Source organism: Bombus affinis, unplaced genomic scaffold (genome assembly GCF_024516045.1).
Source record: "Bombus affinis isolate iyBomAffi1 unplaced genomic scaffold, iyBomAffi1.2 ctg00000357.1, whole genome shotgun sequence".
In the NCBI taxonomy this organism is placed as follows: Eukaryota; Metazoa; Arthropoda; class Insecta; order Hymenoptera; family Apidae; genus Bombus; species Bombus affinis.
The window spans coordinates 52,240-67,435 of record NW_026109033.1 but is presented as its reverse complement, the minus strand read 5'-3'; the positions used below and the strand labels follow the sequence as shown (position 1 = coordinate 67,435).

At 33.0% G+C, this 15,196-nt stretch overlaps 2 protein-coding genes and 1 long non-coding RNA gene across 10 annotated transcripts in view; 2 read left to right on the top strand and 1 right to left on the bottom strand.

Annotated features, from left to right (window-relative positions):
* Positions 1-15,196, bottom strand: part of LOC126927944 (uncharacterized) — a 79,907-nt gene that overhangs the window by 12,769 nt on the left and 51,942 nt on the right. Inside the window, exons 1-2 of one of the 6 annotated variants that reach the window (XM_050743919.1) lie at positions 10,937-11,080; positions 10,206-10,386 (exon numbers count right to left, since the gene is read on the bottom strand). The exons of 2 other annotated variants lie outside the window; for them this stretch is intronic. The gene's annotated coding sequence lies outside the window, so the exon portion shown is untranslated. Of the gene's footprint in view, positions 1-5,358; positions 5,588-6,331; positions 6,533-10,205; positions 10,387-10,729; positions 10,841-10,936; positions 11,081-15,196 lie in introns of those variants that run through there. 3 more of the 6 variants (XM_050743920.1, XM_050743921.1, XM_050743923.1) reach the window with 3 other exon arrangements.
* LOC126927952 (uncharacterized) lies at positions 3,883-5,393 on the top strand. Its single transcript, XR_007716088.1, has 2 exons — positions 3,883-5,136; positions 5,225-5,393. It is a non-coding gene; the product is annotated as an uncharacterized LOC126927952 (long non-coding RNA).
* Positions 12,528-14,560, top strand: LOC126927941 (G-patch domain and KOW motifs-containing protein-like). Of its 3 annotated transcripts, XR_007716083.1 has the most exons (5): positions 12,528-12,682; positions 12,795-13,152; positions 13,232-13,335; positions 13,450-13,708; positions 13,982-14,560. XR_007716083.1 is itself a non-coding variant. In XM_050743914.1 (4 exons), exons 1-3 carry the CDS (start codon positions 12,543-12,545, stop codon positions 13,325-13,327), a joined length of 594 nt encoding a protein of 197 aa, XP_050599871.1. In that variant the 5' UTR covers positions 12,528-12,542; the 3' UTR covers positions 13,328-13,335; positions 13,450-14,036. The 3 variants fall into 3 exon arrangements, 2 of the variants coding, with proteins under 2 accessions (XP_050599871.1, XP_050599872.1); XM_050743914.1 differs by having other exon boundaries at positions 13,450-14,036; XM_050743915.1 differs by having other exon boundaries at positions 13,232-13,367; positions 13,452-14,036.

The following is a 15,196-nucleotide window of genomic DNA, read 5'->3' as shown; positions in this document are numbered from 1 at the left end:
ATTATCGAGTTCCAGGAATATGAGCGGTAAACAGGATTGCAGCTATAAATGACTCTCTAATGTGTATATTAGAGATGAATTTGATCATTTATCCTCATAATATGAAATACGCTTTTAAGTGGAAATCATAATTAACAATTTCTGGCAGCGAAAAGTAAATAAATCGATACGTTTAAATCAATATTAGAATTTCTTCATATTTTTATCAAATATTTTTATCAAATATTTTAACATTGTAGAAGTGTCGTTGTAGAGAAATATTAGGTTGTTCCAAAAGTTTCTTTCGTTTTATTAAGAAATGATAGATGTACGATATCTTTTGCTTTATATTATTTTATTGAATTATGTGCGATCCACCTTTCTCCAATTTAATAAAAAATAACATAAAACAAAAAATGTTGTGTATCTATCATTTCTTTACAAAACGAAAGAAAATTTTACGACAATCTAATAGAAATTTAGCTTTAACACGATATAAAAATGGATCGTTATGCCCCTAGGAGATAAGAACAATATGATTAATATTAATAATGAATAGGTTAACGTAACGTAAAGCAGCTTTTGCAGAAGGCTATTACCTGAAAATGTTTACTAAATAATGATAACATGAATTTTCTTAAGTACCCCATTTGATACTTAATCTACTTTGTAAATACTGTACGTCCTAACTTTGAAAGAATGCAATTTTAGCCAGAATGTTTCAAATTACCTAGCCGTATTGTTTCCTTGTAATATAATTTATTCTTTTATAATTCTTTTATAATTCTTTCCACTTTATTGACTTCTAAACGTTAATGTAATATAATTTTTATAATATAATTTTAATCGAAGTTATTTTAAATTTTTAATATCTCATCCCTACTAGAACAATATTAACAAATGCGCAGAGCTCAAGTCGAATAACAGCGGCCCAGATAAATGATCATCAAACTTACTTTTGTTATGGTCGATGTCAGTGATTTTAAACCAGCCAACGTCCATGGCAATCAATATTATTTAGCCGGTCTTAACGCAATGTAAAAAGCAAAAAGAAAAAAAAAAGAGGAAGGAAGGAACAGGGAAGCAAAGAGATAAAACGAATTTTTCATTTTCTCGAAACTAGATCGAGTTTCAAGCTGCTCGTAAAAGAGTCTGTAGCCAATCCGACTAAATTCGACGAACCGCGCTTTAAAATTCCCAGAGAACTGTGATAACCATCGAAATCTGTACAATTTGTAGATTCATCGCTTGATTAAAAAATGGAACAAAATGAGGCTGATCAGCCGGCCTTTGAACTTCTAATGATCCCTATCGTTATACCCTAGGTTGAATGCTACGATATAAGCCGAGACAGCTATAAGTAGGGTTCACGCCATCTATTATTCACGCGTTACACATTCGCCAGACAGACGCGTCTAACGGTTGACATTGTTTTCTACCCTCAGTTCCAACGCAATTACGTTGCTACGTGCAATCAAGTCTCGAGTGAAGCTAATGATAAGTTGTTGTTCGATCCTACACAATTACTAAAATTATTCAAATTAAACTAATTTAGTCTAAAAGAAACAAGTAATTTCGTTATATATTTCCTTTCATAATAAGCCATGGTTGGAATATAGTAGCTGACGAAAATATTCGTATATTCGTAGAAACATTTTAGGGCTGTATTATGCATAACGGCACTATAGAATTAATACTGTAACAGAATTCTACTATCATGGTTATGCTGGTAATATTCGAAACAAATCTGAAAATCTATGTAGATGTTGTAAGATATTCAGTACGAGTACTGTGCATTACTGGTATGTACATAATCACGACGAGATAAGGAAGGTACTGTTCTCTATTGCTCATCGCTACCCGTTGCTAGTAGCAACGTACTATGCATATATATCTCGTAAAGATTTTAAATGTAGCCAACGAGACCATTTTTAATATTTGACTATCGTGACCCATTACAGTTTCATCACTTTCAATTAATTGAACAGGACCCGCACCTTAAGACTAAAATACACAATATAAGTATGCGACAGAAAATCTTTTAAAATTTACGGACGACTATTTATGGTATTCAAAGGCAGCAAAGATAATAATAGCGGAATATTAGCTGCGGATTTTCCTCGAATCGTAGCATACAATATGGAATCTGATTATTAAAAATTACAGTGGAAATTTCCATAAGATATTCGTGCTTGTGGCATTTTGGAAATAAATTCTTAACCCAAATGGACAACCTCGATATTCGAGAAATTTTGTGAAGCTGACGTCAATGGCGATATGTACTGTTGTTGTGCTATCATTTCATAGTAAGCTGTATTGATTATTGCACTTCTATTCACGGAATTGATTTATTCCACACAAAAGTTGACAACAATAATCGAAAAAAGAAAAATATATTACCGCCTTTCACATCAGCATACACAAGCACATAGGATTTCACACGAATATACACACTTGTAAATTCGACGAAACGATCAAATTTAATTACTTTTCGATTTTTCGGGCATCAAGTACTACATCAAACGTTACACATCAAACGTTAAAATACGGCGAGCATACAAAATGTACAAACCACTCTAAATTAATTAACTTTGAACGTTATTGATTAATTTAAAAAAACCACTGTTGCGTTGAGTTTTACATTTTAAAAAGTTGTTATCCGTTTTTGCTTTGTTTAAAACTAAAAACAGGACTACGTTCATTGTAAGTCGTAAATATCCCTTTTATTTATTTAAACAAACAGATATTTAAACAAACAATTTATAAATATATAATTTATTTACGTATATTTGTAATATCTGTTTTATAAATTTGTACAACCATTTATCCATTTATCTATTTTATTTGCATATAATTTTTATAGACTTTTTTTCTTTTTTTTTTTTTTTTAAAGAACGAAAAATTGTGATTCTATTTTAAGACATGTCAGGCTGAAGCGATACGCGATATATATTTCTATTCGGATTTCACCGTCGTCGTAACCGATGCGATTGGAAACGTTTCACAATAGACGTCTTACAAGCGCTTGCAATGTCCGTCATGTGTAAGGCTCTACCACTGAATCGCGGCTGCCATTTAGTGATTAAGGTCGATCACTTAGAGGCGTTAATCCGCCATAATGGCGAGCAATACATCGAAGCCATTATTGAAAGCATAGTTACGCTTTAATTTCATCGATCTTATTCACAAATAGAAGTGTACAAATTATAGGATTTCCAAATATTTAGTTTAGTTAAAAGGAGATATGAAAATGGCAGGTATATTCAAAGGATAAAACAGAACCGTACCGAATTGTAAAGTTTCAAATCATTATAACTATTTAAATTTGAAAAATCCTACTATATTTATACAATATATTTTTATTAAGAATGGAAGAAATTTCGAAAAATCCGCCAACACTTTTTACTGTCGTCTTGAAGCACACCATATGTTAAGCTTCTTCGTCAAATTCGTACAAATTTTATCGCCGATGTAACGAACGTTTCGAACATGTAGCACGCACGCGTCAACGCCTACATTTGGATTTTAAATATATGTTTTATGCATTAAATGTATTTGTACTTTCTTGCGCAATTTCTTTTAATTTGTTACGATATGGAGGGTTTAATTACGTTTAAGATATCTATCTGAATCCTTTAAATTCAAAGTTCTTTAAAAAATTACGTTACGTAAAATAATCGTTTTTCCACTTTATTGTATCATAAAATAGTTACTTAAATTCATATTACTTAAAGAATCTTAATCTTAAATCTACAGAAAGAATAAAAAAGAATAAAATCCTATATGTTAAATTTTACGTGGTTGATGGAATACATAGCGATGACGAGAACTAACTACAGACAACAAGAAACTATTAGCGAAGGCAACTGGTGACTATGAATGTCGTCTCTATAATACGTGGCGACTAAGGAGAACAACTACCAACTACGGATAACAAGTAACAACCAACTGTCTCGTTTCTAAGAGGCAACTAACTTGCAATTATCCTCCTTTGATGGTTTCTGTAGCGTGATATACGTCTTGAACGTAGTTAAAGAATATGGTCGCTGCTGAATGGCGATTTGACAGCAAGGCGATCCCGCCAGTTCAAAGCTTGACATTGCAAGCTACCGAAAACCATTAATCTTGTTATCGAATATCTAGCTTTCAGAAGAACCCTTGTGATATGATATGACGTCATGACATTTTTATGACGAAGATGAACAAACACCGACCTCTAACGAAACAAATTTTTATTAAGTGCCGTATGTGGGTTGCAGGCCGGCCAACCAAGGAAATTTATCGAATGTATAAAGTAAAATATATACGAATATATTCGATATATCATAAAATGCCCGCGTTATATCGTCTAACAGCATAAAGAAAGCTGAATTTAAGGAATTAAAAAATTGAAATACCAATTATAAGAGAGTTAATTAAATTCAAACCTATCGATAAATAAAGACCTATATTTCCTGGAAATTGATATCTTTCGAATTCTAAATTCTCCTTAGAAAGTATCATAGAGAAAATATGAAACTTGAAAAGTACATCACGCTGATGCCTCGATAAACCGTCGTGTCGATAAATCCATGTGTCCGAGCGATGAATTTTCCCCAAACAACAAAAAACTGAAGGGAAATCTTCTTTGAAGGACGTGACAAGGTAGGAGAAGCGGGAACAATGATCACGCGATAAACTGATGGTGTACGTATAGAACGAGTGTTGCGAGAGAATTATCGAGAAACAAAAAAAGAAAAAATAATCGTTGGCCGGCGCGACTATACGCTGTCGACGGGCAAACAGCGACTGAGACTAACTGAAACGAACTCTGTCACAGTATGAGCACGGGCTGCGTTCGCGGGTCGATCGAACACGTTCTGCGCCTCTCCTCGGCACCGGCGTCAAAGCCACCCCCGATGGCTGCAACGCACTGGTGCGCTTGCAACATTAACCACTGGTCCTTCCTTTTTCGTGTGATATTATACCAGCATCTGCGATGCCATTTCAAAGACCGCAATCAAAGCATTAAATGCCAGATTAAAGCGACGCGATAATATTACCCCAATATTCGTCCGTAAATGTTACCGTATAGATGTTTAATTAAGCATTATTATGCTTCGAATAATTTACTATCACATGTTCCACAAGAAAACACATGTTTCACTTTTCCCCGTAGTATGATTGTAATTTATATCAAATATTTATAATTTATAATTTAAAATATTTATAATTCACTGAAAGTATCTTCCTGTCACGATTATAGGCGTAAAATGTCAAATTAAAAGTACCAAATTAAAAACATATGGTATCCCGAAACCAAACGTACGACATGGCGAATCACGATGATACGATAAAAATTGATCTATGTCTTGATTTATTCAAACAGAACGAACTTACTCGAACTTTTCCAGAATAAACGATTTATTCGATAATATCCGTCACCAGCTTCTCTTCCTTCAACGGTAACAACTGACACCGAAAGCTCGAGAGACCCGAACGGTGAGACGTACCCAGAAGCAATGCAGTTACCTGGGCAAAGAGTCCCAAAGACCAAGGACGTAGGAAATTTCGAGAAACGGAAATGGAAACTGGAGTGGCGCGTCAATCAGCACTGACGGAAACTAATAAAAATGAAAAAAACCAAACTAATTCGTTTCACAAATTATTAAAACGATATTATTCAAAATTTCACTTGATTTTCTCACTATTTGTCGCACGCGTCAATATTTGTCGAAATATTTGTCAATATTAAAAAGTTAATAAAAAAAATATCCTCTTTCTTCATACCTGTCTTTCTCCCGGGCGGCGAAGGAATACTAGAATGTTCGAGAACAACGGATACTTTTTGATTTTATCTCAATATCAATTTCAATCTTTTTAAACGAAATATAATCTGAACGATGAAACGTTTGATCATATAATGTTCTTCGTTCGATGCTAAAGGAAATTGAGAAGAAACATCGAAAATTCGTTAATAAAACGAATTTCTTTGTTTCTGTGAGATAATAAACTTGATATACGTATTGATTTTTAAAATCAATATAGCTAACCAATGGGCACACTTTTAACAAGGGCGATGGAACATACCAAAAATCTTTCAAGGTGGTCTTGGCAACGGAAGAGTCGAAAATATGACAATTATAAATGAAAAATTCTAATATTTTACAGCTGGCAACGATAAAGAACTCCAGATATTCTGCTAATTAATTTACAACAAATTCGCGTATATGATCGATAGCTGACGTCACGTCATTGTGTCGCACAGCCCTTGTAAAACGATAAGAATTTCCTGGAAAAATTTGTAGCCACGAAATGAAAAAGATGATAAAACTTCTAACAAGAGTACTGAGACGAGCAACTTTGTACTTACCCCTTCGGAGTAGGGAACGTGATTAAACGTCCGCGAGTTCGAAACTTTTGTAAGTCACTGCACGGCCGCTGCTTATGGTGGAAATGTAATAGATATAAGTACAGAGCGCGTGAGCGAACTAAAAACGCGATATAGGGATAAAGAGAGAGACCGTTCCGTCCTTCTCTAATGCCCGCGTACTTGTACCAGAAATATGTAACAACGGTAAACGAGCGCCGTCAGTGTCCACTAGTGTGCATGCCTGATTAAACAAGGACAGAAAATGCTTATATACAGCCTTCTCTTTCTATTTCCATGTCGCATCCATCTTACTATACAGTAGACAGGACTCGACTATTCCATCATTATATTCGCACCCTGCTTATGTGTGCGAACGAATCGTTCGTCTCCTGTTTGATGCTCAGTTTTCAACGGAGTTGAAGGGAAACTTTATAAGAGAAAGGAAGTGACGGATTGTCTCAAAGTGATAAACGAAAATTCTCGTAACTATCGAAAAACGATAGTCAATACAAGGATATCATTATCACATATAAAACTATCACAATGAACGGTGAATCATCGCTGCAAGGTACCACAAATAAGACATCTCATAATTTGCGAAAACAGGTAAGGAATATTCTAGATTTTAGACTTTGGAACTTCCATGACAGTCATGAGTGTGTTTTGTCATTGATTTGCCATATTGCGTTTTTCACAATTGTTGTTCATTTTTTGTGATATTTTACACTCGCACATAGTATCTATGATTTTTTCTTTCGATAATTCTTATAATTATTGTCAATAATTAATTATTTATAACCATTTACGCTGTATTATATATCATTAAGATTTATCTTTGCACGTATCAAGATAGTAGATAACAAAATTATGTGTAACAAATTTATTAAACTCGCAATGTAACAGCAAATTGCATGAAAATCTTTATATTATTAATAATTATTGTTAATAATAAAAAAAAATAAATGTCTCATTAGGAGGAGAGTCGTACTTCGGAACGTAATCGGAACATATTGTACCTTATATGTGATTATTTGGAACGCAATGGGTGAGTATATTGCAATTTAGATATCTTCTTAGTTCCAATTTTTTCGAATAATATCGGTGACCAATCGAAATAGAAATTAGTGCGGAAATAGGGGAAGGAACCAAAGTTTGAAAATCGACATCGGTAACTCAGTAGTTATAGTTGAATAACTCAATCGATAACGTAGATTAACTAGTTATAAATGAAAATATATTTAAATTCAAACTTTAAAAATTAGAAATTAGAAAGCAGAAGGCAAAAAATTATCGCCGAGGATTTATATAATAATAAATAGACAGTACATTCCTTTTGTCTGTCTTACCTAGAAATAAAACAGTTGTCCCAATTGATGATTATCGTATAGTGTGTACTCATAGCATAAAATTTGTTCAATGAATTAAAAATTATATTTTTTAGATATGTAGACGTTAGCGATGTATTAATCCGGGAAGCTCGTCTACCTCGGAAATATCGAGTCTGCGACAACGTCGATTTGGAAATTATTCTTACAGAATATGAAAATTATTACAAGATGAAATTCCAAAATTATCCTATATTGTGCAAGGAAATAACTGAAGAGGAAATAAAGACGAGGGAAATGACAAATGCGAACAAAGTGTAAGAATTTAAATTATTTAACACTATTCAACTTTCTCAACGTATTCAACGTATCGATTACAATATCATTCAATCTTCAAAGAAGTAGTAAAACGTGTCAAATCTGTTAGCAAACAAAGGAGAAGTGAGTCTGTATCTGGGTCTGTGAAAGGGAGGAATGCACAACAGAAGATGAGGGGTGATGCTACGGATGATATTAATCTGGCAATGACATTGACATCAATTTTCGACAATGAAAGCGATGAATCTTCATCAGAAGAGGAGTTATTTAACATCTTAATGGAACAATCCACGCAATCAAAGATATCAAAATAGGCTCAGAAGCTTTATATAGACAATCCGGGATTGTGGAAGATTGCTGAAGACATTTTATCCGTAAGTTATTTTCGATTAATATACGTATTGTAAAGCTTTTTAAAAATAAAATACCTATCCTTGGATAAACAATCCACTGTATATCAATATCCAACAAATGTATTGTTGTATATATCCACTGTATATCCAACAAATACCTTGGATAAACAATCCACTGTATATCAATGACGCAGGGATTTCAGTAAAGCTTTAAATAATGAATTACATAACACTTTTGGAAATTAATACGGAGATTATGCGCCATTTCATCTTTGTATTGTCGCAGGAAATCATACTGAAAAAATTAAATGTATATTGGGACAACATCGTAGGCCTAGAGGAATGTAAATCTGCCATTACGGAGGCCATTGTGTACCCCCTTAAGTACCCTATCTTTTTTAATGGCCCATTTTCTCCCTGGAAAGGTATTCTGCTAATGAAAATTCTAATGTAGTTCTTTTGGCTGCAACTAATTGCCCTTGGTATGTATATCACGCTATTTCAATGTTTTCTAAGTAGAAAATATCTTAATATCATAATTATTCATTATCTTAATCTTAATTATTGTGTTGTTCAGAATATTCCTTCGTTATTATTAATATAACAGAACAATAATATTTATTGTAAATATATTATTAGGGACATTGATGCAGCTGTACGCAGACGCCTCGGAGAGAAGATATATATGTATATCTTGCCATATATATATATATGCCATAAGAACATATTTTAAAAAAATATAAATGGTTATCATATAAAAATATAAAAATATAAAAATATAAAAGTATAAAAATATGAAAGTATAAAAATATAAAAGTATAAAAATATAAAAGTATAAAAATATAAAAGTATAAAAATATAAAAATATAAAAATATAAAAGTATAAAAATATAAAAATGTAAAAATATAAAAATATAAATGGTTATAAATTATTAATATAATTATCGTTCGAAAAATTGTTCGCGTGCGTGCATGTATGTGTGCGCACGCGCTATAAACAAGTTTGAAATATATAGTTCTACATATATACGTGGTATACATATTCCCTATATAATATAATATAATATATATAATATATATAATATAATATAATATATAATATGTGTAATCTGAGTGGTAATATATACATGTATTACATATGTGTTAGTGTATCTTATCGATAATCTGTCTTTTATTTCCTCTTATCTTATTAACGCATGTATGGACTCAGAACACATATATGCGTTTTTTGCAAGTATTCCGCACGGCCTAACGACAGATATACGCGTTTGTCGATTTTTCCGACCAAGTAGAAGTAATACTATTACATTTATGATACATTTATGATACAGATACATATGATACAGATACTGATACATTTATGTGAGGACAGTCGCATCTAGTTATTGAGAAATTCTAAATGTTTATTGTAAATTTCAATGTTTAAAATAAATAATCGATACTAAAAAATAACGCTCTTGAATTATTTAATCTCGTGCAAAAGAATTACTATAACTTATTACGCTTTGCGCTTTCAATAGTCAATCAACAGAGTTCAGTCTAACGAAGAAGTTCTCTCCTACGCTAACGAACTGTCCTGTTTTTGCGTCCAGGCATTCAGGACATAAATTAAAATATCGCACATAAGCACAGCGTAGCAGCGGCTTAAATTTAAGTTACAATAATAATCTTAAAAAAAAAAAAAAAAAAAAAAATGTAATGATGCATGGCTATGTCGTACCGTCGCGTATCGGTACTTTTGCCTGTACCACTCTACAATCAGCATTCAGCGTTTATTCTGGAAAAAAATCATGTAAAAAAAAATATGTAAAAAACCTGGAATTAATAAACAAAGATTTAAAAAAATGAACAATTAAACAAGGGATTGAGATGACCAACCCCGGTCACGCTGCGAACTTCGAACGCGGAAGAGTCGAGCCGTGGCCATGATGGGTGATTCCAGGAATCGGTCGCGTACGGCAGGATCTGCCATGCTTTACCGATCCCAGCCGCGCCGATTTCCGTCAACAGGCACAGCAACGGAGATATTTGGAACAGAAGCAGCCGCATATTCGTCTATCTGAAATTAAAGAGATGATTTCATGTAGAAGATACAAATTCGTTCCCTGATATTGAAATGCCGAATCACGAGGAAAATGAGACATGCAAATGACAAAGTCGATGATCAATAGGAAGATGACATAAACAATTGTAGATTGCAAGGAAAATTTTGAAAAATGATACGTGTTCTAATAATAGAATATAAATGATAAAAAGGAGAATATAATTGCCATTCTTCTATGTATTTTACGATACGTATACGATAACGATACGTATCCACCGTCAAAATTTTGATTTAATTGAAATTAAAGGCACACACTGTAACTCAGGGCACAACTGTCCTTATTTTCGCAACTAATTACCATTTGTCCCATTTCATTAAAACTTTTTAACAGCCGGTAAATAAATTGATGGAATTTCCTCGGTTCAATTTATGAGTGATGAAAATCAAAATTGCTTAAAAGTACCATTCCTCGATATCTCCAAAAATATGTCATTTATAACCGTATAATAATCTATAAGCAGAGAAATGTCAATGAAAATTTAAGACGAAAAAGAGGTAAATTTACCTGAATTCCAGAGCGCGGCCGGCTTTCAACTGTCGTCGACTGCTCAGAGTTACCACGCTTACTACGGTTCGTGAACTACGGCTTCCCGGTTTACCCCCGCTTCGTATCTGCAAACCGTGCGCTGGTGTCGCCGCTAAAGCACGCTCTCCCCTCTACTCGCGGACTTAACTACCGTTCTCAATTGATCGCTGTTTTTACCTGTAGTTCTTGTTCCGAAAGATAGGTAAATGGCTTCCTCTACGATCTACGAACCAACACAATCAAAGATGATCGTTTAACGTAGCTTATAGGAACAGGCAGACTACGGGCACATTTACGCTCCGATCGTGTGTAGAACGCTAAAAGATAGAAATCTGAAAACTGTAGAACAAACGAGCGATAGTATCGCTAAAAAGACAAGTTAAGAGTACATAAATATGTAGTAAGAGGAAAGAACAGATCTTCAACTGACAAACAAGTAATTGTGTCTATCATCATTTCGTCAATGCGGTTAAGGATAGTTATATACATTTATACATTACATTCTAAGAGTTACAGTTGCATGAAACAAAGGAGAAAGTGATGGGAGCAACTTATCTGCTCATTTATCCTCTGCACGTTCGGAGATGCGCATTAACATTATCATAATCGCTCAGTTGAATTATGCTTGTATTAGTATGTTTTATCTTCTTCGTTAATACGTAAGAAGTACTTCGATATCGAAATAATCTGTGAAATCTAAGTTATATATAAATATTTATTTATTTCATTCATAGTTTATTTAATTCAACATATGTATATTTTCATGAAAACAAAATTTTACGTCAAATTTTAACGAGCAATAGCTTTCGTTTTACATCACTACACGATAATTTGCAGGATGCAAAAAGAAAAATAGAGAGTCTGATCTGAAAATAGAATGATCTTGAATAAATTGTAAAGGACATAATAGCGCTGTCATGCGCTATGGTGCATAAACTAGGGTAGAATGAAAAGCGTAGTAGAATGTAGATGGTTAACAAATAAAAATTAATCTAGGTGTTATTAAAGAAATTTGTTTCACCTTCTAAAATTTTTGATGATTGGTTTACTTTGAATATTTTGCATATTTTTGCATATCACGAACATTTTGTACATTTCTATACATTCAAATTTTCTATGAATATAAAATGATCCGCACTACTATCTACTTCATAGTATACTCTATACGTTTAAAATGCTCCATTAGAAGCTTAAATCTATCAAAATACAGCTCCTAGGGAAATGTGAATTTTCACATGAACACATAATATCGATTTTCTGATTGAAACGTATAGGCAGGTATATACTAACATAAGCCACCTTCGGCATTTGGCCGTATGGTGCAGCACTAGCTCTGTAACATAGAAAACCATAGGCGTCAGTTCTTCGTATTTCCTCTCTGATATATGTTTAGTTTAATGTCACTTATTCAGGCGCTTGATATATTGTCGGAATGAAATTTTAGTAATGTGCAAGTAATTGTGAATAGATTAATAAAGTATAATAAGATATTAGATTCATGTACATAGTTTCAAGTGACATCGATCTTTATGTCTAGTATATACATGTGTATTGATCTATAAGTCAGTGTTGAAATAACAAATAAATGGCAAAAGAAGGAAAGAAAATTTCCTTCGGTTTTTTGAAATCTATTAAGAAACCTGTGTTAAAAAATGCTATTCCACAAGAAAAAAAGAAAGTCGATTACATTGAATGCCTTGATGAAAAAGGTATTAAAGTAATAGGGTGAGTTCAAAAAGTAAAATTTATAATCAAGAAACATGTAACCTCAACCTAACCTATAAAAATCACCAATAGCGGAATATATATATATTTGAAAACAATTTTTTTATTTCAGTGAGGAAGAAAAAAAAGATGAACCTCTAATTATTCCGTTACTAGGTTCAAAAACCTGGCATGATAGAATTGTTAATAAAATAGATGCAGACATTTTCCTTCCGAAGGCAGATAAGGAAAAGGTAGGAGACGCTAGTGTTAACGAGGCAAAATCAAAGCTATCTAATGGAAAAACATCGCCAATAATATCAATAAAGAAAGAGCCAGTTGAAGATAGTGAAAATAAAGTTGTTACTTTAGAAGAGCAAGCGACGAAAGAAATCATTGAGGAACTTAAGTCAAAGAATAAATATGAAATTAAAACAAATGATTTAACTTTACCTTTAGTAGAAGATGAATCATTAAGAGGCAAAGAACAGGTACGTTATCAACATATTGATGTGCAATGCACAGATGTATTACATTTGCATATTATAAATATCGTTTTGTATTTTTCAGTCTACGTTAGAAGATTATGAAAAAATTCCTATTGATGCTTTTGGTGTAGCTATGTTACGGGGAATGGGATGGCAACCAGGAAAGGGAATTGGTTGAAATGAAAAGTATGAATTTTACTCTGGATTAAATTAATTATATGTGTTTAATACATCACTTATTGGAAAGTAAACAGAGAACATCATTTTTTATTTCACAATCGTTTATTCTAACTATTACAGATTAGTAGCAGCTGTCATACCAGAATTACGACCAAAAGGTATGGGTCTTGGAGCAGACAAAGTGGCGTTGCAGAAGAAAAATACAGATTCCAAAAAAGAAGAGGAAGAGGTTAAAATCGAGAAAGGAACATTTGTGAAAATTATAGCTGGAAAACAAATTAATAATTATGGTCAAATAGAAGGATTCGATGATGATGCAGGAAGGCTCATAATAAAACTAGCTCTTGGTGGAAATATAATATCTGTAAATGAATTTATGGTACAGCCAGTGACTAAATCAGAATATTTATATAAGAACTCAAAAGTTCAAAGTTAATATGAAGTGTTAGTTTTTCATTAAGGGACTTTTAAGAAAATAAATTTGAATTGACATATACATATAAATACATAATCAGACGCGTAGAAAAACTAATTCAAGAGTACCTGTAAGTGTGTTGTTGCATGCAATTTTTTAAAGGTCCCTTCTATTTTTATATAAAATATGATAAATGTAGAGGTTTTAGCTTTCAGTATCTTATGGGGTTAATTTCAGATACAAAAAAGTATGAGGAATATAAGGACAAGGAATCCAAGGGAATCAAGCAAAAGATGGATAGAAGAAGATCAATGTCCCCTGACCCCGAAGACAGTGAAGATGGTGACAAAAGTAGTAATAAAAGAAAGAAAATCGGAAGTACGATGCATAATAAGAACAAGTATGATAAAGTGGGGGATAAAAAATCAGATAGGCGAAAAAGGCGCTCCGAATCTAATGATGACAGCGATAGTGATTCTGAAAAGAAGAGACGGAGAGAAAGAAGTAACTCTAATAGTAATGATTCTTATAAATTAAAAAGATTGAAGAAGTCAAAGAAACATAAGAAGCACGATTGCTCATCTGAAAGATCAAGTAAAAAACATAAAAAGAAAGACAAAGAAAGAGAAAAAGTTAGAGATAAGAAACCCAGAGATTATGCAGACAGAATGAAACACGAAAGACGAGAAAGATCAAGATCTCGATCATTTAGTAGGCAGTAATATTTTCCAGGAACGTATTCGGTCATTTTACTTTCAAGATAAATTGTACAATTTTATTTATACAGATTTTATAATAAAGTGTATTTTTACAAAAGTATTGTAGTATCGGAAAAAGGATAGGATTAGGATGATTTAGATTTGTAAAATTCTCCTAATACTATTTATTAAGATAAATAAAAATAACAGAGATTAAATGGACAGAGAACGATAAATGTTCAACTTGAACTAAAACACAAAAGTCTTATTCCGTTCAAATCACTCTCGCAACTCTATAACTAACAACTCGATCTCTCTACAACGCTAGCAACTCTACAACTCTCGTCTTCGGCATCTGCACTCGCACGCTCTCGCTTCTCAACCCATACTGCACGCCTTTTGCATTCGTTCTCGCTGGCGTCTCAACTAACTCTACCCTTAGCGTCTCTTTCTCTTTTCTCGTCCCATCGAACACGTGTCCCGAAACCCCGTGGCCAGGGTCACGCAGACTCTTTCCACAAAACTGTCCACTTGAAAGGACCGACGACACATTGATGTACTCGACGGCGCCACGGCTCTCGCCACTTTGTATACGGTTCGGCCGATATCTTGGGCCTTTTGCCCACGATACTACAGTATATTTCTTTTCTTACCCTTAACTGAAAATTACATTTAATTATAATATGTAATAATGTTTACAATTACATCAAAGTTAATGTCCTAAACTTTATCAATAATTATAAAAAATCCCCGC